At 39.7% G+C, this 27,272-nt stretch overlaps 1 protein-coding gene across 3 annotated transcripts in view; it reads right to left on the bottom strand.

The window, feature by feature from the left end:
* The window catches only part of PLCL2 (phospholipase C like 2), a 196,343-nt gene that overhangs the window by 61,375 nt on the left and 107,696 nt on the right, over window positions 1-27,272 (bottom strand). For all 3 annotated transcript variants that reach the window (XR_004265229.1, XM_032267352.1, XM_032267366.1), the window contains exons 2-3: window positions 20,027-22,513; window positions 17,277-17,480 (exon numbers count right to left, since the gene is read on the bottom strand). Coding sequence is in view for 2 of the 3 variants with exons in the window: in XM_032267352.1 (XP_032123243.1) it covers window positions 17,277-17,480; window positions 20,027-22,513 (2,691 nt within the window). In the remaining variant the exon portion in view is untranslated. The remainder of the gene's footprint in view (window positions 1-17,276; window positions 17,481-20,026; window positions 22,514-27,272) is intronic.

Below are 27,272 nucleotides of genomic sequence, written 5' to 3'. Positions count from 1 at the left end.
AAAAAAAAAAAAAAAAAAAGTTGAAAATTGAGCAACAAAACAGAACCTCAACTACCCTGAAAAGGAACTCTGTTGCAATTATAAAACTATCAAGAAAAGCTATATAATAATTTCTACCAGTTTATGCAGTAATTTATTATGCTATGCTTTTCTATATGAAGAGCATGCACACAGTAAGTTCACATGCATTTAAATGATAATCATCCTCTTCTCTATTTTATTATCAACCTTACATGACCAGAAGTCTCGTTAGGGGAGAACTTGGTGTGCTACATATCATTTTGCCCATGATTACTGTGGGAAGCCTTATACAATAGTCCCACATTAGACAGTGTACTTTATAGGACATGATGAATTGCTTTGCACCATGGTCACCTCAAGGATGTACAAACACACAAACCCCACCCTCTACCAGGCCTTTGGTCATGTCAAGCCTGCCTATACTATAAAACACTCCCCAGCTTTTCTAAGCTACAATAATGATGTGCTAACATGACTCACCCCATTCCAGAGAGCATGAAATTTATGTGTGGCTTGTGCTCAAGTATCCTCTACAGTCATGAAAAGAGGAAAGGATATGAGTAGGTGAAGGGATTTAGCAACTCAGAAGGAACTTTCAACAGGTATTGCGGGCAGCCAGGGGCAGTCCAGCAAGGATGTAGTCCACAGCCATCTTGTTGGCTTACTTCTCTATTAAATGCCTGGAAAGAGGGCCCAGGGCCTCACTGTCTGTCTCCTGGTCTTAGAAATTTTAAAGATAAACTTCAGAGGCTACAGCCTGAATGGAGGGTAATGTCTCCAAAGAACTAATGAGAATGGCTCAAAACCTGCTCTGAATCAATCCCGTGGGAGGAAAGGGGAACTTGAGCTGGTTAAACCCAATTATTCAGTGAGCAAGCTACTTCTGAAGAGTACATTGGGAACTTCTGGATGCTACATTAACTCTTTCAAGTCACTAAGGACCCTTTAGTTCTGACACGCTCACTTAAAACTATTACTACTAAATTAATTAAATTTCAAAAGATACAATTTGAATTAAATATAGTACCACTTTTATTACTGCCTATTTATATCAAGTCTTTTCTCCAGAGGGATAAAGGTGATTTAGAAACTCCTAATTAACAGAAGCTAATTTAATCATAGTCTTACTGTAAGGTATCATTCGTTTCTCTCAAGTCTGTGATAACTAAGTATAGATGTTAGTTAAAAGAGAACAGCAATTTAAGACTTCTCTATAATGAAAAGAGTACTTTTTTAAAACACAGCAGAGTGTCCACAGTTCTCCAAGAATAACAGAGCCGGAAGAATGCATCTGAGCAGCTACTAGAGTATTTACTGTATAAACCCAGGCATGGCGTTCTTCCTGATTTTGACCACATAACTCACGTTACGGTGTCTTCCCCTTTCAGAGTAGAGAAACAACTCGCCTAGCAAGGTGATAAGAAAACTTACCTTTTGCTTTTCATTCTGAACTTTAAACCCGCCTTTATGAAATGGAGTAACCATGCCCTGTGTAAATAACAAAGTGGGGCCTGACAAATGCTGTTCTGGAATTTGGAGTCATGTTAAAGTAAACTCACACATAGGTCTTCAAGCTTCAGGAGCTATATGCATCCAGCCTTTGAAAACTAATAATGACAACTGTAATGCCTATGATTTATTGAATATTTACTATGTTCTAGGTTATTGACAGGTACATAGTCTTATAATCCTTTGAGGTTGTGATCTAATGTCCATTTTAGAGGTGAAAAAATGGGCCTGGGCTGGGCACACTGGCTTACACCTGTAATCCCAGCACTTTGGGAGGATGAGGGTAGAGGATCACTTGAGGCCAGGAGTTCAAGACCAGCCTGAGTAACATAGTGAGATCCCATTTCTTTTGTGAGAGAGAGAGGGAGAGAGAGGGAGAGAAATGGCCTTGCTCCTGGTCACACAAGTGAACACTAGTGCAGGAGCTATCTCATTAGCAGGGGCTCATCTACTTTCTAGGGTGCAGTATTGTGCGTATGTGTTCACGCCCCCTGCACACCTACCTGGGTGGTCTGTAAATACATCACTGTTCTTATTAAGATGTGCCCTTTGCAAAACATGCCAGGGTACATATTCTATTACCCTGGGAGCCAGCTCATGGTGGCAGGTGAGATAAAGATGAAGACAAGAATTTCCCAAGGTGGAGCTGGAGCTGGTGGATGCTGTGTGTGGTGTAGAGGAAGAGGAACCAAGGCCTTCTTCCCTGGGAGATGTGGTTTGGCTCACTCACCAGGGTCATTAGCGTTGGGGAGTGGGAATCTGCATCAGTTGGGGAGAAGTGGCTATCTGGCTTTCAAGAATTTCTCTGCTCAGCTCAAACAGGAGCCTATCCTCATCCAAGGCTTCACTCTTCTCCTCTGCCCCCAGCCCATGTGCTAAGATCATTGCACACCAGAGCCTCTGACTATTAGCTCATGTAACAATTGATTTATGAGCATGCTTGGGAAAAATCATAAAACACTGTACACATATGAGGGCGGTTCCCACCTCAGGTGGCTTAACTGAACCAGGTTGCTCTCCTATCATAGCCAGGTGAAAAACTAGGGGCCCTCACCTTTTCCTCCTCCTCTCTTCTGTACTAAACCCTTCTATATAGTTTTGTTTTTTAAGGGCATATGAATTAACGAGGGAATTTAAGATAGGATAAAGGATCCTCTGGTAAAGGGTGCAAAGACATCTAGGGTCTGAACAAGAGATAAGGGATCCAGGAGCTGGGACGCTCAGATCTGCCTTCTCAGGGTGGCTCTCTCCTGCCTCTGGCCCCTCTCTCCCTATAAGCAACTGAAGCTATCCAGGCACCTCAGGCATCCTCCTCTTCTTGGAGCAGCAGAGCCAGCCCTCACTGCCTTAGAGTGTGAGCACTTCCATCCAGACCTAAGACTGGAAGAGCAGCCACTTCAGCCTCTGCTCCCCATGCCCCCAAACTTCTGGTGTGTATGGAAATCAAAATCAACTTCGGGGAATACAGGCACACATGGGAGAGAGATGTAGGGTAAGAAGGGCATCTGATATTTGCATCCTGGAGATCAAGGTTATTTTCATTCATTCACCAAAAATAGATTTCGAGTACTTGCTGTGTGTCAAGCTCTGCTGTCAGTGCTGAGAACACAGTGTTGAACGGTCCCTGCTATCCTGGAGCTCAGATTTCAGGGAAAGGAAGAGAGGTACTTTTAAAAAAGGAATCCCCAGCACTTCGGGAGGCTGAGGCAAGTGGATTGTTTGAGCTCAGAAGTTCAAGACCAGCCTAAGCGACACGACAAACCCCCATCTCTACAAAACAAAACAAAACAAAACAAAACAAAGATGTGCTGGTGCACATGTGGTCCCGGCTACTGAGGAGGCTGAGGCAGGAGAATCGTTTGAGCCCAGGAAGCAGAGGCTGCAGTGAGTCAAGAGTTTGTCACTGCACTTCAGTGACAGGAGTAAAACCCTGTCAAAAAAAAAAAAAAGGGATCAAGCTAATGAAAGTATAATTATAAGTTGTAATGAGTGTAAGAAGGAGGTGAATAGCATAAACAACAGCAAGGTGTGGGAATCCACAGAGGCTTCAGAGTGTCTTTTCCCTTCTTTGGGTGGGAGAAGGTTTTATGGGATTGGTCTCTGCCTCCAGCACTCTTTATAATCCCTTCCTTTAAACCGAGTGTGGTTAGCATAGTCTGGATTTGACAGTTTGAGGGAAAGTCCTCCTCCTCGTCTTAGGAAAGGGTGAGAGGAAACCAGGGGTTTTCACAGTCAATGCAGAGCTGCTCACTAACTCTACCCAATTCCCTCTCTCCATCCAGCCCTTCAGCTCCTCAGCAAGAAATGCTTGATTCAGCTGAGAGAAAGAGTACTATTGAAACTCAATTCTTGGACTGGCCCCTTTTTAATGCCTCAATACCAAGCAGCACAACCACGGTTATACATAATCACCAAATATGTGTGAGGTTAAATTAGTTACAAATGTTACTGAGTTATAGCACACAACTAAGGTGGATTGTCACCATTTCCCACTGACATAGCATGGTTGCCTCACGGGCACTATAAAAATCAGAACAAACATTAATTCCCACTGGCTTTTTCCTCTTAGTTCCACCTCTTGTTTCTTTAGGTTTCTGGCCCTTAACGACACATTCGGACTTATTGCTTTTTTCAGCAGAGGAGTGCTTAGGCAATGGCAACAGTCTCCTCCTTCCTACCAGGTTAACAATTAGAATCCCACCCTTATGGATCAAAACTGGAAATGCAGTGAGTACATTTGAAAGGAGAGAGGAGGGAAGGAGAGGGGAGGGCAGGGGAGGAGAGGGGAGGGCAGGGGCAGGGAGGGGAGGGGAGGAAGGAAAGAGAAAGTCATAATTTAGGTTGGCAAAGGTGACTTTAAAAATCACTGTATCAAAATACCCTAAGGACTTTAACCCAATCCACTTTTGGAAGTGCTGGCAAACTCTTTCTGCATAGGGCCAGACAGTACACATGATAGGCTGTAAGGCTTAGGCTTAATTCCTGTCACAACTACTCCACTCAACTCTGTCACTGTGGTAAGAAGGCAGTCACTGACAGTATTTAATGGAGGTGGTTGTGCTCCAAAAACACTTCATTTATGGAGAGCAAAATTTGAATTTCATATCACAAAATTATTTTTTCCCAATCAATTAAAAATGTAAAAACCGTTCTCAGCTTTCAGACCATACAAAAACAGGTGTTTCCCAGCTCCTGGTCTAAAATGTTACGTGATGCATCAGTTGGTAAAACTGGACTACAAGTACCTGAGATAACACAGTTTGATATGCTACATGCACTTTTTAGAAAAGAACATGAAAAACCAAGTATAGCTAGTATTTTAAAAGAATAAACACATATTATGATATATGTCGGGAAAAAATTTTGGCTATGGAGAATTCTAATGTTTAACAATAAAGACAGGGCTTAGTTTTAAGAAAACAACTTAAAATTAGTATCATTCCAGTTATATTTAGCTAAATAATGAAACGGCTGTTTCTGTTCACAAAGATAGGACATATTTTGATGTTTTTTTCTGATACAAGATAAATGACCTATTTATTTATTTATGGAGGCAGGGTCTCCGTCACCCAGGCTGGAGTATAGTGGTGTGATGTCAGCTCACTGCAACCTCTGCCTCCTGGATTCAAGCGATCCTCCCACCTCAGCCTCCTGAGTAGCTGGGACTACAGGCACACACCACCATGCCTGGCTAATCGGTATATTTTTAGTACAGACGGGGTTTCACCATGTTAGCCAGGTTGGTCTCAAACCCCTGCATTTAAGTGATCCATCTGCCTGAGCCTCCCAAAGTGCTGGGATTATAGCATGAGCCACCACACCTGTCCAAGATAAGTGATTTAAAAGCTAAAGTTATTTCATGCCACAGAATTACATAAACGATGGTATGGCTCCACCTGATCTCTCTGCAGTGTCAGAATATAATTACAAACAAAACTAGAATGATCAACACTGATTTCAAAGAAAATACCAGAAATAAATTATTTCTGTAGGTAGATGAATAATCTTATATAAAATCTCCATATAAAAATCACTAACATTTAGCTCTAAAGGTCTGACTAATACTAATGTGGTAGGGAAACAAATGTTTTAAACTACTTAACATGTTAGTTTTAAGCTAATTGGTAATTAAGCCTGTAGAGTTAAACTTAACTCTTAACACACATATTGTCCACCCACTGTGTTTACTGTGAGAGTAATTTTCTTATGGTTCAGAATTTCAAATGCCCCAATTAAGTTAGAAAAGGCTTAAAACCATTATTAAATGCTATTTTTATTCCTGATAAATCCATCTAGTAGTAAAATCAGCTTTCTGGTATTAAAAGTGGTTATTTTGGTGGGGTGAGTGGCATTAATTATTTCACAGCAAGCTAGGGGAACAGAAGTGAAGAAAGTGAAAAACAGGCGTTGTTAAGTAACGAGTGACAGTTCCCGCAGTCCCCACTGACTGAGCTGTTACTTCGCAGAAGGGACACACCCTCCAGATGCTTGCCCTGCTCTGGGAGGTTCGGTGAGGGCGGTTTTGAGTCTTCCCACTCATGAAAACAGAGGCAATGCTGAATTGTATCTCTTATGAACATGAGGTCAAATGTAACATAACAAAATATGAGCTTCAAAGGTTAAGAAGTGTCAAATGTTATTCATAGAAATACATCCCACTGTGGAGGAAAATCACTACCTCATTATTCAAAAGGTTGTGAAGAAACACCTTAGAATTTTTTTTCCAAGTCATGACCAAGGACATTAACAGACAGGAAAAAGGGTCAGAAATTAACACACCTTACTGCCAGAAGGTGGTCCAAATAGGTGTCAACAATCACATTTACAAAACAATTCTGAAATATCTGATTTCTCATATAAACTGGTTATTTCAATAGCTTCATTTTATCAAGTATATTCTGTCCAAATTATTTCATATTTTAGAGAGTTTTCTTATACAATGTGATTGCATATCCCAAAAGTTCGTGTCCACTCATGGCATTTACAATAAAACCATGTCTCACCACTACCAATTTGATAGAAGTGTCTGATGTAATTTCTTACCCACCCCCCCGACCCAAGACAGCGTCTTGCTCTGTCACCCAGTCTGGAATGCAGTGGCACAATCTTGGCTCACTGCAATCTCTGCCTCCTAGGTTCAAGTGATTCTCCTGCCTCAGTCTCCTGAGTAGTTGGGATTACAGGTGCCTGCCACTGCACCTGACTAATTTTTGTATTTTTAGTAGAGACGGGGTTTCACCATGTTGGCCAGGCTGGTCTCAAACGCCTGACCTCAAGATCCACTCGACTCAGCCTCCCAAAGTGCTGGGATTACAGGCATAAGCCACCGTACTCGGCCGCCTGATGTAATTTCAATCTTCCCAACTCAACTCCACTGGACATGTGACACTGACAAATATCTAAATAAAAAAGTATATACTTCTTTAAACTACACAAGAATGGATGAATGGATTAATCCCTGATGAATGGATCTTGCATTTATAGAGTCAAGGAATGATAAAAAGAACATCAAGATTCTAAACAATAAACTTATATTATCACTGCAACTTAGACACTTCCTAAACTCTAATCTGAATATATTCCACCTTCATTCTCAGGTGCAATGAAGAACCACGATAGGCTTCATATCACCCTACCTGGTCAGAAGTTGCCCCCATTAGGACAACTAATTAAATTCAACAGTAAAGGTGCATGTCCCAAGTCCTCCAATAGGGTGTGGCTCAGAGAACTTGGGGTTTTCAAATGGAGCTCACACTCAGGAAGCTCTGAGGTTTCTATCACTAGTCTCTGTAAGCTTACATTGATGAAGATGAACACATTCTGTTTTTCTTTTAAAGTAGCCAGCACAAGCTGGCACAGCCACCTCTGTACCCAGAGCACAGGTTGAAGGATCAAGGAGCAACATGGCTCTCCTCTGGGTCCCAAGTAATAGGGAGCAGGGGGCTCTCAACTCAAAGAGAGAAGCAGGCTGAATGCATTAATGAGCTGTGAACCACATGTTCTAGGTCAGCTAGTCTTCATTTTTGTCAAGCTGAAAGGATTTGGAACTCACAAGTTGCATTAAAGACATACAAATTACCACACACGGAAAGCCAATTAGGTTTTTTGTTTCTTTGATCATTGCTTTTCTGTTTGAATTTCCACAAAGAGGACAATCACAATCCACAAAACTGAATGAAGAGACAATACTGTTCTGTGAATACTACAAAAATAATTACACAATTTAAGATATCACACAGATTCTAGATGCTGTAAAAACTTTTTTTAAAAAGGACTTTATACTATTGCCAGTAGTGTTTGAGGCATGTTTCAACAGTAAATAAAAAATCTTGATGCTGGAAAGACTCAATTGCTAGAAGAAAATATGAGGTGTACGTTCTTAAAAGTTATTCCTCCCACACTCCCCCCTTTCCTTTTTTTCTCTCTTGGCAATTATTAGGCTTAACTGAAATTCTTCATCAATCTAAACACACCAAAGGTATGCCACTTTTCCAGGATGCTCTAAGAAAAAATGTTTTTCACCTAGCAAATACAGTCAAGGTAACAGAGCAATTGACTCCATTTTTCTTGTTGATCATAATATAATCCTTCTTGCTGGCTTAGTTCTTAAAGTTGTCACATACTTCTAACTCTACCTCTTGGACCCTCCCAGAAATACTCAGGCCTTTCTCTGGGTGATATTTCAGGAATAACGTCTTGAAGGCAAACCAGAGGATGAACTGCAGCAAAAAGGGAAAGGTTGCAGGCTGGGTGGCTTCACCAGTCTCAGAAGTGTGATGGGGATAGTGTCAAGAAGTTATTTCTTTTCACACATGCTGCCATAGTTTATGAATCATGTTTTCCCTGGGGCTTTCCCCCTATTCAATGGATAAGTTTCAGAGCTTGAATGAAGAGCAACTATCTTATGAACACAGAGGCATTTCTCAGTTTTAAAGATTAAATTAGATTTTTACTTGGGTTCCCACCAAAATGACAGAATTGAAAATCAGGATTTATCAAGGGGAAACTATTTTCTAAGTTATTTTGACTTATCAAGTGTATTAGTCTGTTTTCACACTGCTGATAAAGACGTATCTGAGACTGGGAAGAAAAGGAGGATTAATTTGACTTACAGTTCCACATGGCTAGGGAGGTCTCACAATCATGGCAGACACTGAGAGGCATTTCTTACATGGTAGCAGCAAGAGAGAATGAGAAAGCAGCAAAGTGGAAACCCCTGATAAACCCAACAGATCTTGTGAGACTTATTTTCTATCACAAGAATAGCACAGGAAAGACCGGCCCCCATGATTCAACCACCTTCCCCTAGGTCCTTCCCACAACACATAGGAATTGTGGGAGATATAATTCAAGTTAAGATTTGGGTGGGGACACAGCCAAACCATATCATGGAGAAACAACCCATAGATCACAGAGTGGTAGCCCCTAAACCAGAGGAGACTTCCTTCCAACTACAAAGGCTGAGCCAAGGGAATTGCTGCTCTGAGGCAGGTGGAAAGGGAGCTGAAGCCTGCCTCTTGAAGTATTGAGTGACTCATGTTGGAGCTGGGAAATCCCCCACTATGCAACCACCTCAAGGTGAATAGAAAGTGGAGGAGAGGATGGTGGCTCTAGATGTTTAGACATTCTTTGCCCCATACACAAAAAAGCTTGGCAACTACGCCCTCTCCAGGCAACTAGTGGCCACTTTGTGAAGTAAGAGGGGGAAGGGAGAAAGAGAGACTGAAGAGAGATTGAGCATTTTATCTAAAGAGCTGAGCATTTACAGTCCAAAATGAATAATGTAATGAATGCAATAGACAAAGTTTACCAACAGAATTAAAATCCAGGGACACCTACCTCCCTCATGAGAGAGGTAAGAAAGTTACATTTACTTTTTCACCTGGGCTGAGTATGAAGTTTGAACTCAAACTCTGCCACACAGCATAAGGTGATGAAACGCTGAACTAGAATGAGGGCTACAGAAATGGAAAGTCAGCCAGCACTGCCTCCTCTGCTCAATTTATTCAAAGTCTAGTAAAGACAAAAAGTTTAGTGAATAAATGGGGGTAAGGAAGCTAGGTGCTTCCTCATAGCTTTGGAAACTGCCAGGGCACATGGGTGACAAAAAGAATTGTGTATATTATCTCCAGAACATGAACAGAATTTTAAAGAAGCATAAAATCCCTTTTTTTAAAAAAATTTCCCGTAAGGATCCTTGACAGAAGAACTTAGCAAAGAACTTAGGAGGCGCCTTTAGCCACTGCAGAAACACAGAGGAACTATCAAAGAAAAAGTATCAAAAACAAGCCTTGAAGGAATTACCAAGAGCAAAGTCCATCATTCAATGTGGAATTTGATGGGAACATAGGAATTACCTCCTCTAATTTTGCATAGGAAGAAAAAAAGATTATTGTACTTCAAAGATCTTAGTTTTATTAAAAAAAAATGTAGTGGTATTCTTTTGCATAAAGCATAGGTTTAGAAAGAAGTTCCCTAACTTTTCTTGAACTTTGGGTTTCAGATATATTCATATTTTCCACCAGATCTGGGGAAATTAAGAGTCTGAAAAATAAACAATCTGCCTTTGCCCCTTTAAAAAGCAATAAAAATGCTCTAAAAAGAGAAGTAAAACCATGGAGACCCTACCAAATACATGGCCCTAAACCACTGCCCCCTAACAGTTCTCCAGGTGGTGCTGGCTCAAATGAAATCTATCCAAGAACTGACGCTGATAGCAGGCTCCCATTTCTCATTTACCAATAGGGCTGGATGGTACCCCGCTCTTGTTTCCCAGCTTACTTGGCAATTTTAAATCAGATTGTTAGTATGTCAGATGACACAGTGGCTTGCTTAATACCACTGATCAATTCTTGTCTGAGGACCCCATCTGACAAAATGTTCAACTCTATTAAAGTTATCCTCTCAGAGAGCTTAGAGCTAGGTATCAAACTTAACTGATAAAAGCTGTTCTGTGATGAAGTGTCTTTCAAGGGGACTGCCATCCCCTAAAATGCTACTCTTTCCTCAACTGTTCCTTGCTTAGTATTTGGGGGGGGGGGGGGGGTGTGTGTGTGTGTGTGTGTGTGTGTGCGCGCGCGCGCACGCGTGCATGCACACACGCGTAAGAATACTTTAAAATATGTGTTCCTTAGTGGTTTTTGTCGAGACATGTTAAGCCAGAAAACTGGATTGGAAATAACGTCTTACAATTACCACCATTTACATGCTTGAAGCACAATCTCCCAAAGATTTCCCAATCTCCTGGCTCCTAATTACCCTGTGGGAACCTGGTACTTCTCATCTGATGATGCATGTGATGCTACCATCACACTGTATCATTTAAACATTTATTTTCACTTTCACTATCTTGGTAACTTGAACCATTACAAAATGGCTGATCAATGGTTTTGATGATTCCAAAGAAGCTGGTTTTGGAAACATTGGCCGGACCTCTCCAGTCATCAGATTAAACAACAGCCTTTGGGTTTCAAATCATCGCTCTGTAGGATGCATCTACCTTTTCCAAATCTCCCTCCCTCCCTTCTTTCATTTTTTTTTAGCTGCTTCTTATCCCAAAGCACAATATTCTATCTGGCCTTTTTTCTACATTTATAAAAGTTGGTAAAGTTGACACCTCTAATTAAAAGCAGCTTTTAAATGTCAAGTTCTGAGGCAGGAGAGTGATAAAAGAAGCCACAAAGGAGATGGGGATCAATAGTAACCTTATTACAAATCATCTCTGGCTTGGTTCAAACCACCAGACTCCATTAATTATAAAGTGTGATTTGTCTCTTCACTGAATTAAGCAGTAACAAGAAAAAGTATGCGAAACCATACCAACAACATAACACAGAATTTTCCTGATGCTGCATGTCAACTGCCAACATTTCTGTGTAAGGAAAAAAACCTTCATTTCACATATTTTATTTAAAGAACCTTGTTATATTTAAGAAATATTTAAAGTCATGTGTTAGAACAGACTACTCAGCAAGTTATATAAAAACACTCACAGAGAGCAAATAATGTCCTCCCAGACAAAATAGCTTCCTCCTCCCTTTAAAAAATACTATTCTCTACTAGGCAAATGGATTCCTCAGAGTGTGCTTTCTTAATTAAACCTGAAGAAAATTAAAATCAAGACTTTTGTGAAGTTGCAAAAAAAAAAAAAAAACTGAAACAAGTTAATTTCAAATGGACAGTAAAGACAAAGGAACTGTAATGATAAGAATGAATTCATGTATAATCTCTGAATAGGTGGGGGCTGCCCAAGAGTCCATTGCTGTGTATATGAACTAACATACTGCCTGTAAGAGAGAGATGGGCTTCATTTTCTTTTTTTCCTCTTCTCTCTTTTTTCCTCTCTGTGAGTTCAATTAATTACAATGACTAAAGCATATTCCATTACAGGAAAACTGCAGCGAAATTAACAAAAACTTTAGGAAAGAACTTTCGTTTTATGTAATACGTCACAAAATATTTAAATTTCCAATGTTTTCTCTCTACAGAGAAAGAATGTTGACTCCTTGGTCTCTATATGTTAGTACAGATCTCATAACAATTTTAAACATTCAAGTTTAAAACAGGTGGTAAATCTCCATCTAATAAAGATAGCTAGAGAGCAGAATTGTCACTCTCAACATTAAAAGGATAGTAAAAATCACTTCAGTTTAAAAAGATGATGAATTAGGTCACCTATATTGATGGGGGAGGGGAGATGTACCAAAATCCCAGTTCATAGCCATTCTTAAGAAGACTGTGTATTATGAAGGGTATCCAGATAGTCACCAGAATCTCTTAAACTCAGGTTACATACTCATTTTCTCTTCCCAGCCCTTGATTACATGAGCGAACAAGCTCAATCTTGATCTTGATTGTAAATAGTGGGTGTATTCAAGTTCATGTATATATACTTTAAGTAAAATATTTAAATTTTTCTTTTCTGAAATTATAAACAATGTGTTCAAACATTTATAATCAAATTTCTTTGAGTGGAGTTTGATCTATTTATTACAGCTTTATTTTAAGCTCATGAAATCTGCCTTTTCATATATGTTTAGTAATGCAATATGAAGAATTTTCTACCTTTATGGGGCACAAGAACCAAAAATAAGGTGCTTGTGACTTCAAGAGCCCCACATGAATAACTGTAGATTATTATTATTGAAGTTACTTGGGCTTTATTGCTATATTGATCATTCATCTACACACTCTACACAGTTAATTTTTCTGATCTGGTTTGCAGAAATAAATTGGACAGAGATATCACTTGAGTGCCAATCCTAGTTCTGCTATTAATTTGATGTGCCACAGGGTTTCCATTTTCTCATATGCAAAATGAAGCTGCTCAACAGGTGGTCTCTGAATTCTGTTTCACTCCAAGCCTCCCTGAGGCCATAATGCCTAATTCTGAGCATAACCCTTTGCTCAGAAATGTACAAGGACTCCCTACTATCTGTTACAGTCCAAACCTGGCTTTCCCAGAATATGTGCTTGAGCATGTTTCACCTGTTAGCATATTTCACCCTGTGAACTCATCTTGCAAAAGCCTCCTCTTTAGCAGTTGAATTCCAACTCATTCTTATAGGTCTAGTTCAAGGCTGATGTTTCACTGAAGTCTTCCCAATCACTGAACCTGAAACTAACCATTCTCTCCGTTGAAGATCCAAATAATTCATTTATGTATTTTAAAATGTCTATCTACTATCTATTGTCTATCATTTTACTAGTTATCTATACACATACTGCATCTCTTCAACTAAATTATAAGCTCCTCAAGGGCGAAAATTCTTTATATTACCTCATGTTACCTAGAATAGTCAGCCACTGGTACACAATAGGCACTCAATAAATACTTGCTGTTGATGAGTGAGCAGTGCCTTGTACATGGTAAGAGCTTACAAATAGGTGTTTAATTCATCACCAAAAATGCAGTAACTTATTTTATATCTGTTTTATTGAAATAAACTAATTAAATTTCTACTATATGCCACTTAAAACAACCAAACATGACATCTTTAAAGTAAATCAATTATTTGAGTATGAAAAGTTCAACCCTCTGACTTTATGGTCATGATGTATAATAATGTACACTGTCCAATACCATACGATAAATATGTGGTTGTGGGCAAAAGCCCAACCACATGGCTTAATAATGGAGCCTAGCTCTCATCTGTTGAAAAAAAGTAAATAGGTATGAAAAAAGCGACTCAAGGCAGAGAGGTCAAGCTGACTGGAAGAAGATGAGTCTCACAAGTTGAGTCTGCCTCATTAAGAAAGGCAGAGAGGACAAGCTGACTGGAGGAAGATGAGCCCTCACAGGTTGAGTCCCTAAATCATGGGATGAAGCACTTAAGGACACTGAGCTCATGGGGACAAACATGCCTCATTTAAAGCCCCAGTAAGCCTCCATTTGCATGAGGCCACCTTCTAGCCCCGCTACAATTTCCCTACCTAGGGTTGCTACGTGCAGCTTTCATGCTCCAGATTCTAGGGGGAGAGGACCCTAGGGCCCTTGCTCACCACTGGGAGGAAGAAGGGTCATCTGTGTACCCCAGGGCTCCAAGCACAAGTTCAGCAGGTGCCTTCTACCTCACACTGATGTCTCTGACTCCAGCAGTGTTGACAAGGGTCATTCCCACTTTTCATCCCAGTCCAGTTTCTATTAAAACTCCCTTAATCTGCCTAGTCTAAGGAGGTACATGGACTTCTTTTTCTCCACTTCTGAATGGCTCTGATACCTACCTTCTTGAGCTAGGTCCCAGGCTTACACCCCACCACAGGAGCCACAAAAACACCACCACAGGTCCTGTAAAAGCACACTTCTGGCAGTTTTCAAGGCCTGTTTGTTGGTGGTGATCATGGGAGCCATCAGGACAACAATCTGCACTCTGTTTTTACAAAGAAACTGGCACACTTCTGAAATACTATTAATAGAGTCTAGAAATTGAAAAGTAATCACAATCTTGATAGCATAAATACACATTTGTACATTTTAGGAGGTACCATGGCACTGTCCTCACAGGAGAACACGCTTCAGTCATGTAGACTGGCCATGACACAGGAGTTCTGGAGAAGCTCAATTTGCCATTACTTCTCATTCACCTCCATACATTACACATGGGAAGTCAACAGAATGAAATAAGATCTTATTTCTAAGGTTAATTTTGGGTCAAGCTCAACATAACATTACAAAAAGAGAGAGCTATATTTAGAGTTATGGGGTGTTTGAAACCTTTAGTATACTTCCCATCAATATTTAATCTATTCTGGCTAGCTTTAATAAATTGCCACATGGCTAAGAAACCATTAAGTCACTAAAAAGAACTGTAAAATATTACAAGAGTTATAATATTGCTACAGCCATAATTTGAATTTAATTTTAAATATTTTATTAGTTATTTTATCAGATGAATGAACAGAACATTTCGATAAATTAAGGGGTATAAGGTTGCACAGCTATTTCAATTATACATTATAAAAGGGTAATTTTACAATTAAAAAATTTTAAGCAAGATAACATATTCTGTCTTATCAATTCTACAACAATATAACAATACAGTTAGATGCAAATAAGAGCTACACAGTAAGTGCTAGCATCTACCAGTCCAAGAGGAAGGGGCTGGGAGCCAAGGAGCAACGAGCCATTTCTGAGCCAAATATTGTTGTGAGTGCTGTAAAGGTTGCTGGTGGCCATAAGAATTTTTAACATAGACCATGAGAATCCAGCTATGAGCACACTCCGGATACAGCAGCAATCAGCCCCTGAACTTGGCCTGCCCTGCTATGCTGTTATCACCTACATGGGGGTCCCTGTTAAGAAGCTGGCCATGGAGAAATGTCACTATATGACTGCCACAGAAATCAAAGAAATGTCTTAGGGGGTAATTCATATTAAATTTTGGTCAACAAAATAGATCTGAGATTTTATTTGTGGCTTATGCTTAAAAAGCATTTATATCAGCTACTTCTTTTGGCTTTGTCTCATAAAACTTAAGAAGTCAAGAACTATCTAGGCAGGCTGGGTCATAGCATGTAAAAGATTTTCAAACTTTTCCGTTTTTACCCCCTTTTCCATTTCCCTACCAAAGGAATCTCAGCATAAGCTTCCTGTGTTGATATTGTTCCCCAGCCTCGCTTTCTCTCCTGGTGGACTCAATGGTTCCCGAGGATGGGGCTGTTCATATGAGTCTTTTTGGCTCCCTTTGGCATTTAGCATAGTGGTACTCAGCACCCAGTGCTCATCAGACACCTGACCCTGGCCTCCCTCTTTTCTGCAGGAGGATGCCACTCTATGTAGTTTGCTTGCGGTATCCTGTATTCAGTTCCTGGTATCTCTTAAGAAGGAAACAGCACCCACTACGATGTGTGACTACTTCATAGGAACCTATGAAAATGTGCAAATATCACTTTTTTTAAGGTAATGAACTCATAAGCTATTAAAAACATTGCATTCTTCTGACTTGTACTTCCAGACTTAACCAAAGACTAAACAAGCATTTTCCAAAATACATTCTTCAGAATCTTTGTTTTTATAAATAGTATTCGAATGCTCAAGTCAATTTGTGAACCTGGAAATACTATATCACCATCTTGGAACTCATGGTGACAGCAAATAAAGGTTCTGAGAAATCCTAAAGTAAAGATATCTGATGACTTTTGTTCAAACTAGTATTTCCCAAAATTACTTCATCAAGGAACCTTTCCCCCATGTGATGTTTATTAACATCCTATGAAACCTACGAAGTAGTCACAATTTGAGGAGTGCTGGCCTAATGTGTTTTTTCTTTCCCTTGAATTACATAAAACCTTCTAAATTACAGCTTTCAGACAATTTATAAAACAGTCAAAAATACTTCTGTTTAGATTAATGATGCCGATCCAGTTTTGTCCTTGAGCACGGCAAGATACATCAGAAGAAACCTAGAGTTTAGTGGTCTTAGCTTGTGCTTTTGGAGTGGAAGAGGTAGCAGATGAGGTACTCACCCTCAAGTACTCTAAACAGTATTAGAAGACAGCCTGGCCCATCTGGGAGGGGAGTGTTCAATACCACCCTTAACCCTGATAGCTTGAAGAGTCACTAACAGCTTCAACTACACCACACACTTGAAATGGGTGTCCTGCACTCACTAAATTCTCTCTTAAGAGTTATGATAGACAAAAAATTACAGTAAGAGCAGGATGTGATTAAGAAAATGAAAAGTAAATCTTAACTACAAAAATGTAATATTCTAGGTGTCCTGAGGATACTCCATTAGCGTTAAGCTGATTACAAATACAGGTGTCACACAGCAGCTGCTGTAAGAAGGGAAACCACCACCTAGTGCAGAGTCATGTGATATAAGCACCTGCCCCTCATAGCATTACATTTTGTAAGTTGAATTTCTTGGCTTTACCAGTTGAAAAAAATGAAAATAAAATGAAAACGAATAAATCAATGACTAGCTGCAGGAGAAGATTTTTAAAAACTCTTTCCTACACCTGTGTGGAAAATAGTGCGTCCTTTAAAAATCAATTCGGATATAGCTGAGAAGCTAACTAATGTTTAATCCAACTGAGATGAGCGTCTCTGAATTCTGCTTTCTAAAACAACAAAACACTAAGCTCTTTCAAATACAGCAAGGTCAGGGGAACTATTTCTCCAGCATAGGTGAATGAAGCATGAAATAGGAAAGCCCACTTCAGCAAAAGCTACAACGTATATCTGCTGTGTTGTCTTAGGATCTCTCTCCCACCCAGACCATATCAAAGAACAAAGAACAACTCACCATGTCATAAGTTGTTACGATCTTCTTCAGAACCTCCGGCACGATTCCCTGCAGCTCCATTGTGGGGTACTGCTCACTGAGATTCAGGACTACCAGTGGTGTGTTATCGGGCCCCAGAAAGCGGGGAGACACAGCTAACATGCACTGCATGAGATTGGCCACAGAGGAGAGGCCACACAGCTCCTTGAATGACACCACCGCATTCTGTTAAATGGAATGAAAGGAGCATTTGTAATTAACTGGGGTTTTAATTTCTCATGGATATTATATTTGATATATCTGATTATGCTTGAACCACCTGTTATAATAGTTATTAGCAGTGTTATAACAGAATTGGCTAATTTTTATTTTATCCTGGGAAAAATGGCTACTATCCAAAGTAAATACTGTTATGGACATTTGTAACACCCATTTATCAAAAGTACTGAAAATGCAAATAAGTCAAATTCTTCCGAAGGGCAAGGCCTCTTTTCAGCTCAAAGTTCATAGTAGTGCTGATGCGGATATGCAACTATGAGCAAACAGAGAGAAGAGCTTCTGCATTCAAAGAGGGTAAAGATTTAGAAAAAAAAAAATCAATCTGGTTTAAAGTAAGTATCAAATATGCCAGCCATACAAAAGGGAAAGAAATATTTGCAAGGTGGAAACCTGAATCTCTCATCTATTTATGCCTGCTGGCTCAAAATCTACAGAACCTTTGAGGATGCTACTGTCCTCTGGTGAGTCTGCCCAGCAGGGACCTTGGTCACCTGTGGCCTTGCCCTGTTGGTGTCACTGCTGATCTCAATGCCTCTCTCTCTCCCTTTTTTTAATCACCAGAGGTATACCATTTAAATATCCATTAAAGAAAAACCTTCAACACTGTAAAATGCCACGAGCTGACTTTCTTTGAACACTTAATAAGTGCTAAGCCATATTAGGCATATTTATTACACATTACTTCCATTTAATCCACACAGCACACCATGTTATGGATGAGGAGACTGAGGCTTAGCTATAATCCCTCTCTATTTGTCTAAGGTCACACAGCTAGTAAGTGAAGGAGTCAAGATTTTACCTAAAAGCTATTGATGTTAAGGCTAATGCTTTGAGTCATCATGAGTAATAACAGGTCAATTCTAATCATAATAAGAGTCCGCTGGGCTATTTCAGGTACACTTGAGTCCTGGTCTGGGCTAGGCATATGGGGAGAGTGGGTGGACCTAGGCACTGCAGGCCTGTGCGTTCTGCTCTCAACCCAGGTTCTTGGGAACAAACAACACTTTAGTTTTAAATTTAAACATTTCATTTTTATTAATATTGCTTTAAATATGGACATCAAACTATGTATCATTGGCTCAAATCACTTCGATATTGACAGACACATTTACAGAAACCAATCATGACAGTGATATTTAAAGTGTGGTTCCCCACTCACACCACTTACTCATATCTGTAGTTGTTCTGTTTGTTTATCTGCCTGCCTCCCGTCTCTTTCCCCTTCCCCCTGCCTGCTCCCAACTAGCATGCAAGCCCTTTGAGGGCAGGCAGTCAATCTCTTTGTTCACCACTGCATCTTCATGGCCTAAACTGCTTGTGCGTGGGGCAGGTGCTCATTCAGCATCACTACCCACTGCTTTGTCAGGTTCAATGCAGAGAGGGCTTTGGGAAAGACAATGCTTGAGCTCTCACAAATCCTCAAAGGAATTCTGTGTCACATCCACCACAGCAGCCACTGGGCAGCAGACAATGTGGCTTGCTCAGAGCTGAGGGTTTACCATACCACTTTCACCCTCAGAAACAGGAAAAAGCCTTTCAAATGTCTGTTATGTTTTTACTTTAAGAAAAAGGAAACAAATTTCCTTATTGTGTGAAGGTCTTTTTATTCATGAATTGTACACAGAATTAGTAGATAGGAAAAATATGCTGAATTTTCTGAGTCAGATTTTATTTGCTGGCATCATTCTCATGGGTCATTTTTAAATATAATTTTTTAAAATACAAAATAAACACACATGGAGCACTTATCACACACATAACACTTCTCATACACTATGACGGGTTAGGGCTGCTGTCTCCATGAGGCAGGCCCTTGCTGTCTAGCTCTGTGTCACTCAGGGGCCTTAGCGTATGGCTAGATGCGTGGGCAATCCTTAATTAAATAAGTAATTCCTAACTGATTGCTTTTAGTCATTATATATTTCAGAGGTAATTATTATCTTAAACTTCTAATAAACACAGACACCTCTTTTACTTACAGAATTAGCTATCCTCTCAAATCAGGAGGAGGCTCACTATGCAGACACACATAGATTTACGGCTTATGTAAAGGCTTCCCGTCTCAGCATTACAACTTCATCAAAAAGGACTGGATAACACCCATTTTACTTTGATCTATATCCTTTTTATTTTGATAGATCATCAATTTGTGTTCCAGCTAAATAATATTCAGAAATCCCAGAGATTCCCACGTATACTGTTAGGAAAAACAAGGAACTGTTCAGCAATCATTAACAGGGACTGGGATGAAGGTGTATAACAACAAGACTCACTTACCCTAATATGTAATCAATATTTTCAACGCCAACTGTACCTTTAAGAATTTAAATGATAAAAAAAGAGACTAGTGGTAAACTTTCTAATAACTAATTGGAATTTTAAAAATACTTAAAATTAATATACTATTATTAAAAAGACCAACATATTTATAAACTATGGACATGTACTAAGTAGGAAAGCCATTGAGTAAATAATTAAACACAAGCACACACCTGCATGTTTTCTCTGAGATCTGTGGCATCCCGTATAGGGGGCTGGGCATTCTTGAACACCTCATCTACAGTTTTAATCCACAATGTTCTCAAAGATGCATATTCCCTGGATTTCTTCCCTTTTCTCACAGAAAGGCCCCTTTTATGAGGCTTCCCTCCTCCTCTTCTGTTAGTAATAGCCACATGGACAAATAAAGAAGCATGTGCAAGGACCTCTCCGGTCAAGGACTGCAGGGGGACGTGGCGGTAGCCCGTCTGTAAACATTCAAAGGGAATTGTGTACTGGCCTATGAATTCATCCCCGATGTAGTCATCGTCCAGCACTACAAAGCGCACCATGGCCAGTTCAGGCAGGTTAATTTGAAATTCAAAGCTTTCATCAAAAATGGGAGCATCTCCATTCTGGTGCACTGTTTTTGTCCTTTGTTCTGCACAATCAGCAGGGATTCCATGGATTTCAACATAGACATAAGGATCTACCACATCGCCTTTGGCACCTGATCCTTTGGGCTTGGGGAAGTTCTGCCCACTGATGATTTTAATGTGAAGAAGCTGAGGTGAGACCCCTGGGACAGAGTCTTTTGTATTGGCGCTGAAGAAGGAGACCTCCTCCCTCATGATGGCCGGCCGGAGGACATAGCCACAGTTTCCGTTCTGCCTAAACCAGCCGATATTCAGGTCCATCATCAGTCCTGGTGTCTGAAAGTTCATGGCTACAATTTGGCAACCACATTTCCAAAAATCTTGAGGGTTCATGTTACTGGAGTCAATTCTCATTGGACTGGGAAAAACCCTAGCTAGAAAACGTTTGTTGTAATTTACAAAGTCTCCTGGATTTTCATTGGCATACTTGCTGGCAAGCACTTCATTAAAGGAACAGACTTCCCAGTACTTCTGAACCTGAAAGGACACCTGAAATTCTTTGAACTGAACTGATTTGCAGATGCTGACCAGTTCAGAGAGTTCTTTACAAAGCTGAAATCGCTTCACAGGCACATTGTTGGGTTGCTCCATGTTCTCTTTTCCCATCCTCTGAGACATTTCTGCTCCTTCATCTTCATCAGTAACATCTCCTTCTACCCCAGAGCAGTTTGAGGACAGCTTCTTTGCTTTAATTAGTATTTTCCCTTTCAGGACATCTGGGGATGGTAGATAAGATTCCTCAACATTGGGTAACGTTGTATAGAGCTTGTCTCCTAAGAGTTTCTTCATGTGCTGAACCATTACCTTCTGCTGTTTAATGGAACAGTGGTTTTCTAAACACAATATAAGAGGATACTCTGAAGCAAAGAATGCATACTTATTAATAATATCAATGACACTGCGGAAGACTATCTGAGAAGTCATGGTGTGGCCCGTGTAAATTACAGGTTCATTGTCTGGCCCGTCCCATACATCTAATTCAACACTCCGACAACCCATTTTAAGAGCTCGAATATATCCTGTAATATCTGAGGGACCTCGGAACTGATCCTCTATTAAGTATGTATTATGAGAGGAGTTTATAAAGTAATGAGACAGAGGTTGCTTCATATCCTGACAGACCTTCTTATGTTCTGGATCAAATATATAACAGTCAGGTGACATAAGGTAATTAGTAAACCCGTCTATGGAGAGCCAGCCCTTTTCCTGACCCTCTTTGGATGGCTCATATTTGTGAATAATTTCAAGGCTTATTTCCTCATTTATGTGTGCCACACCCTGTTCTGCCTCAAGAAACATCATAAGGTCCTTGGTATCAAGGAATTCTTTATTGCTTGAAAACTGAACTAAAAGGAAATAAATTTCAGGTCTAGTACAAAGCTCATGAAAAACCTCAATAAATTCTTCCTTTGTGACCTCAGTACCAGCTTTGTCCTTTGATTTATGCAATTCTTTGAACTTAAGCTCAATTTTGCTCGTTTTTAAACCAGGATTGAGGTTTCTGATACATTGCACAGCATTACACAGAGTTATATGTCCAAGGTTATCTACATCGATTTCACTAAACATTTGTGAAACCCAAGAAGTCCTCATGTTATCTTGGCTACTTTCTAGCATATCAAGTGTATGTTTTCCATAAGAAATTAGGTACCGCAGTCCCGTAACCCAGATGTTTGCAACATCTGCGGAGTTGGCAACCAAATCCAGTGACTCATAATTCTCTCCATATATGATAGAAAATGCACAATCTTCAGATATCTGGTCAGAAATGCCATTGCTGCGGAATATGTCTGTGTTTTTTCCTGTTCTGACTTCCTTGATGGATTTAATGTCGATCTTAGCTTTCTCAGAATCCTTCTTTGACGGCTCCCACCTGAGGCTCTGCATGTCGGCATCCAGTAAAAAGTACCTATGATAAATTCTAGAGTTGGAGCGAACCTTTTTGAGTTCTGAACCCTCAACCATTGAATTAATACAATCACTTGCACTGCTGATCTTCTTCTCTGTCGGCATGCTGCTGAATGAGACTGTCTTTTTTCGTTCCCGTTTCTGTTTTGTACCATCCTGGGAGAAAAAAAGACACTGTATTAGAATAACATAAATACAGGTTTCTATGTTCTCTGCTTTAATTGCTTGAAAATTATAAACAGAAATACAATTTCCTTGGAAAAAAATCATACTATTAAGATTTCCTATTCCAGGTCCTGTGATGAATGATACTCATTAATCTCTAAAGCTCAGAAGTGGCCTTAAAGTTGACAGCTTAATCCAACAGGTATGAAATTATTATTGAATAAGTGCAATTCATATTTATCAAGAAGAACAATTTCAGGCCAGGCACAGGGGTTCACACCTATGAACTCAGCCCTTTGGGAAGCCAAGACTGGAGGATTGCTTGAGGCAAGGCATTTGAGACCAACCTGGGCGATACAGTGAGATCCCATCTCTACAAAAAAATTTTTTTGGCCTGGCGAAGTGGCTCACGCCTGGAATCCCAGCACTTTGGGAGGACGAGGTGGGCAGATCGCCTGAGGTTAGGAGTTTGAGACCAGCCTGGCCAACATGGTGAAACCCCGTCTCTACTGAAAATGCAAAAATTAGCCGGGAGTGGTGGCGGGCGCCTATAATCCCAGCTATTTGAGAGGCTGAGGCAGAAGAATCGCTTAAATTTGGGAGGCAAAGGTTGCAGTGAGCTGAGATCACACCACTGCACTCCAGCCTGGGTAACAGAGCAAGACTCTGTCTCAAAAAATAATAATAATAATTAGCCAGATATGGTGGTTCATGCCTGTAGTCCTAGCTATTCAGAGGGCTGAGATGGAAAAACTGCTTGAGCCCAGGAGACTGAGGCTGCAATGAGCTATGATCTTGCCAAAGCACACCAACCTGGGCAACAGAATGAGATCTTGTCTCTAAAAAATAAAAGGAAAGAAAGAAAGAATTTTCAGGGCCCAGGGAAAAGTGAAAATGCAGGACTCCTTGATTAAAAACTACTAAGAATTTCAAGAAGGTAACAGAAGAGTTAAGTGAAGCCCAGGGCTCTTTTGAGTCAGTGTGAAGCCTGTGCAACTATACAGATCATACATCATGAAACAGGCCCTATTTCTATGTATACCTCCTATACCAATGCTGCTTGTCACCAGACCATCTGCCTCAGAATCACCTGGGTTACCTGGTTATAATAAAGATTCCCAGGCCCATGGAACGAGTTCCCTGGGGCCCCAGGAAATTTGCATTCAAGGTAGCACCCCATGTGATGGGGGGATGTACACTAAAGTTTAAAAACCATTTTCTGACTACTTGGACTAAGACACTGGGACTATTTCTGGAAACTATTTGTAACAAATGATGAGAAACAACTAAGTACAAACCAATTAAGTATCTGTTAAATGGGAATTCCAGCAGAAATTCCTCCCTTCAAAGTCTCATACTAGATCAGTCATCATTATATATCAGATAGACGTGGTTTTACTGTTTCAGCTGCAGTAAGTCTGAGATGTAGGCCTAGATTATAGCTGGAGGAGCTCCTAAAATTGCAGAGTTGGATTTATTAAAACCTATTACTATACACTTGACCAATGCTTAGAACAATGTCACCTAGTACCTTAATGTTAATAGATTATTAAAAGGACTAAGTTTAAAACTTCATGCAGCATTTATTTCTAAAGAAGTTAGCATCACCAATAAGGCACTGTTCAACTCTCCTGCTTAAGGTAATATGTTCTCATCTTAAGGGGCTGACTTCTACATCTGTGTGTATATTTAAGTCCTTCCTTGTATAGATACATTTATTATTTGGGGGGAAAAAAAAAAAGCTCAAATTACCTCAAAAGATCTTTCGCAATTTTGAACCTAAAAGATGATACTACCTTTCAGGATGTGTATAAAATCTATGACAAATTTTCAGTAAGTCACTGTATTCATAAATAAGAAATAGGGATGGGAGTTGGAATTATATCACTTTCATGACAAAGAAAAGAACATTGTTAAATATTATACAAAGGCAATTCTAATTTTCCTGCTCTGGATGGAAAATCTCTGTATTTTAAAAAGCTATTATGCTATAGTCTATCTCTGAAATTTAAAACCACTTTTACTTTCTGACTATATTTCCAAAAGCAATTTGCAGATGGTAATTAAACTTTAACTCAAATGGGTATCATTTTCCTCAAAGTTTCAAAATGAACCATAGAGGTTTTTGTGATCTGAGTGCCAAGACAAAACATAAAAGCCACAAAGTAGAGTATTTCTTTACAACTATATCCTCAGAATAATAAAGTGCAAAATACATAAAAACTGTGGTAATTGTATCTGTAAGATACATTATATTATAGCCATTCCAAATCCCTAAAGCATAGATTGTATTATATCAAGTGAGTGAGTTAGCATGAAATTAGTTTTGTAATCAGCCATGCAAAAGACATGAAACAAATGTCTAAATTTTCTATTCTTCAAAATGAAGGGTATCTTTAGTTTTTAAAAGACACATTTACCTTTCATAAAGGCAACATACTGAGTCAGTAAGGGAATTTTATAATCTTTACATATTGTGTCTCAAAGACGACACTAGAAGAACAATTACAAAAATATATATGGAGATGTTTATCCACTGATTAATGAAAATATATATAGTATTTTCTCAACATTGTAATCTTCTATTCTTTCATTCTACATGCTAATTAATTTTGTTACACTTTCTAATTTGGTATAAATGATATATGTCAGATTCATAGGTTTCTTTTTTAATAAGAGGGAAAAGGCCTAATAGCAAAGTAAGTTAATAACATACACACATGCTCACATACCAATGTGTGTAGAACAGACAGCAGCTTAAACACCATACTATGGCTTTAAAAACATTGCCATGCTTTTCACAAACCAGCCCAGGCTTTGACTGGTGACTTCTGGTCATGAGTTGCAGATGCATGAACATGATGACCACCCAAGTATGGGCAGATATAACCACACCAAGGACACCCCTTAGCAGAGACTTCCTGTCTCTTCCACCCGCTCCATCTGCTGTTGCCTAGAACAGTCTGTCCTCTCCATAGCACACCAAGGCCTGAATCTGTTTCTCCTTCTTCACTAGCAGATAAAGTGATCAGAAAACACCAATAGAGGAGTGTGCTTGTTTAGAGACCAATAAGAAAGAGAACAGGTGTGAGCTTGTACTCATTAATGGGTGGACCAGAATCTCTTCCTAGGAGCAACAAGTGGATGTGACTACAGGAGAAGCTGGTGAACTGGTCCTCCATAGCCAGGTGAAAAGGAAGGGGAGGAAAGAAGCATTTGTGTGGGAGAGAAGGGGAACTGGGGTTCAATGGCAGGAGACTGAGCCCCAAATTGCCTAACTCCTGGAATCTTTATCCCACTCTTACTCATTTCAACTTGGCTTTCATTGTTCAGCCTGGCAGTGATCAAATATTTGCCTAAGCTGAGTAGCTGGTCAGGAGGACAGGGCTGGGATCTATTGTCTAAGCTGTTTTGCAATTCAAGTTAGTTTAAACTAGACAGTTAAAATCATTCAAACTACATGTGCTATACATATAGCTTTCTAACTGGGAGAACATTAAATGCATACTACTCAGATGCATTAACAATCTAAAACCAGAGGAAAAAAATGCAGGTTTCTGCTGAGATAGTTGTACTTCAAAATACTTTTTAAAAATAGTATAGGCCAGGCATGGTGGCTCATGCCTGTAATCCCAACACTTTGGGAGGCTGAGGTGGGTGGATCATGAGGTCAGGAGATCAAGACCATCCTGGCCAACTGATGAAACCCCGTCTCTAATAAGAATACAAAAAAAATTAGCTGGGCATGGTGGTGCACGCCTGTAGTCCCAGCTACTCGGAAGGCTGAGGCAGGAGAATTGCTTGAACCCAGAGGCCGGAGATTGCAGTGAGTTGAGATCGCACCACTGCGCTACGGCCTGGGCAACACTGTGATACTCCATATCAAAAAAAAAAAAAATAGTATAATTTCTCAGAGTTGGCTGTTATATTGTGAAGGAGTACTCATCACCCAAAGCTTCTGAGTGGTGAATACAACAAAAGGGAAACGTGGTGCAATTCCACTACTCTATTAGCACTTCGTTACCTCAAGAGAAAGAACACACAAAAAATGTCTGGACTGGAAAAAAACCAGCTTGCAAAAGAACCTACTCCATATCAACCTTGAAATTTTGCATTTCTTGATAATCATAACATTTAGAACTAGAAAGAAACAAAGATTCATTTGTACATTAGCCAATACTTATTTACAGGATAACAATTTCATACCAGGAATGATTTTAGGTAAAACAATGAACTAGAAAGAGGCTAGGGAAACATTCTGCACCACAGCAAATTCAGGAAAAATAAAAATGTTTATAGAACTCATATTTAGCATTAAAAATATAAATAGCCATATTGAGTCCTATGGAAAAATATATATCCTTCTAACATATCTGCCTACTTTATTTAATAGAAAGCTGTCACTGAAAACAGGAGGCCACTAAAATTACCATCTGGGATACTTGAGGAGTAGCAATTTCATAAACGGGCATGGGCAATTTCATAAATTCTCATCCTGAAATGGGATACGGAATAGGTGATACTCATTTCTTCTGCTGGCAACAAAGTGTCTGGCACTGATTCAATTGATTTAGCTCACTCCGAAGAAGAGGAACAAGAAACCAAGTTGAGGAGTTGCAGTCTTGCCCAAGGGCACACAGACAGTTAATGCCCTGCCCTGTTTCCTCCTCCATTTGAAAGACTTGAAAGACCTCCACTTGAAAGACTCCTGTCTGTTAAGACTCATTTGTTCCCGTTTTCTGTTTGATTA

Source organism: Sapajus apella, unplaced genomic scaffold (assembly GCF_009761245.1).
Source record: "Sapajus apella isolate SASKATOON/1434 unplaced genomic scaffold, GSC_monkey_1.0 scaffold4, whole genome shotgun sequence".
NCBI classification, from domain to species: domain Eukaryota; kingdom Metazoa; phylum Chordata; class Mammalia; order Primates; family Cebidae; genus Sapajus; species Sapajus apella.
This window is presented reverse-complemented; position numbering and strand designations above follow the sequence as displayed.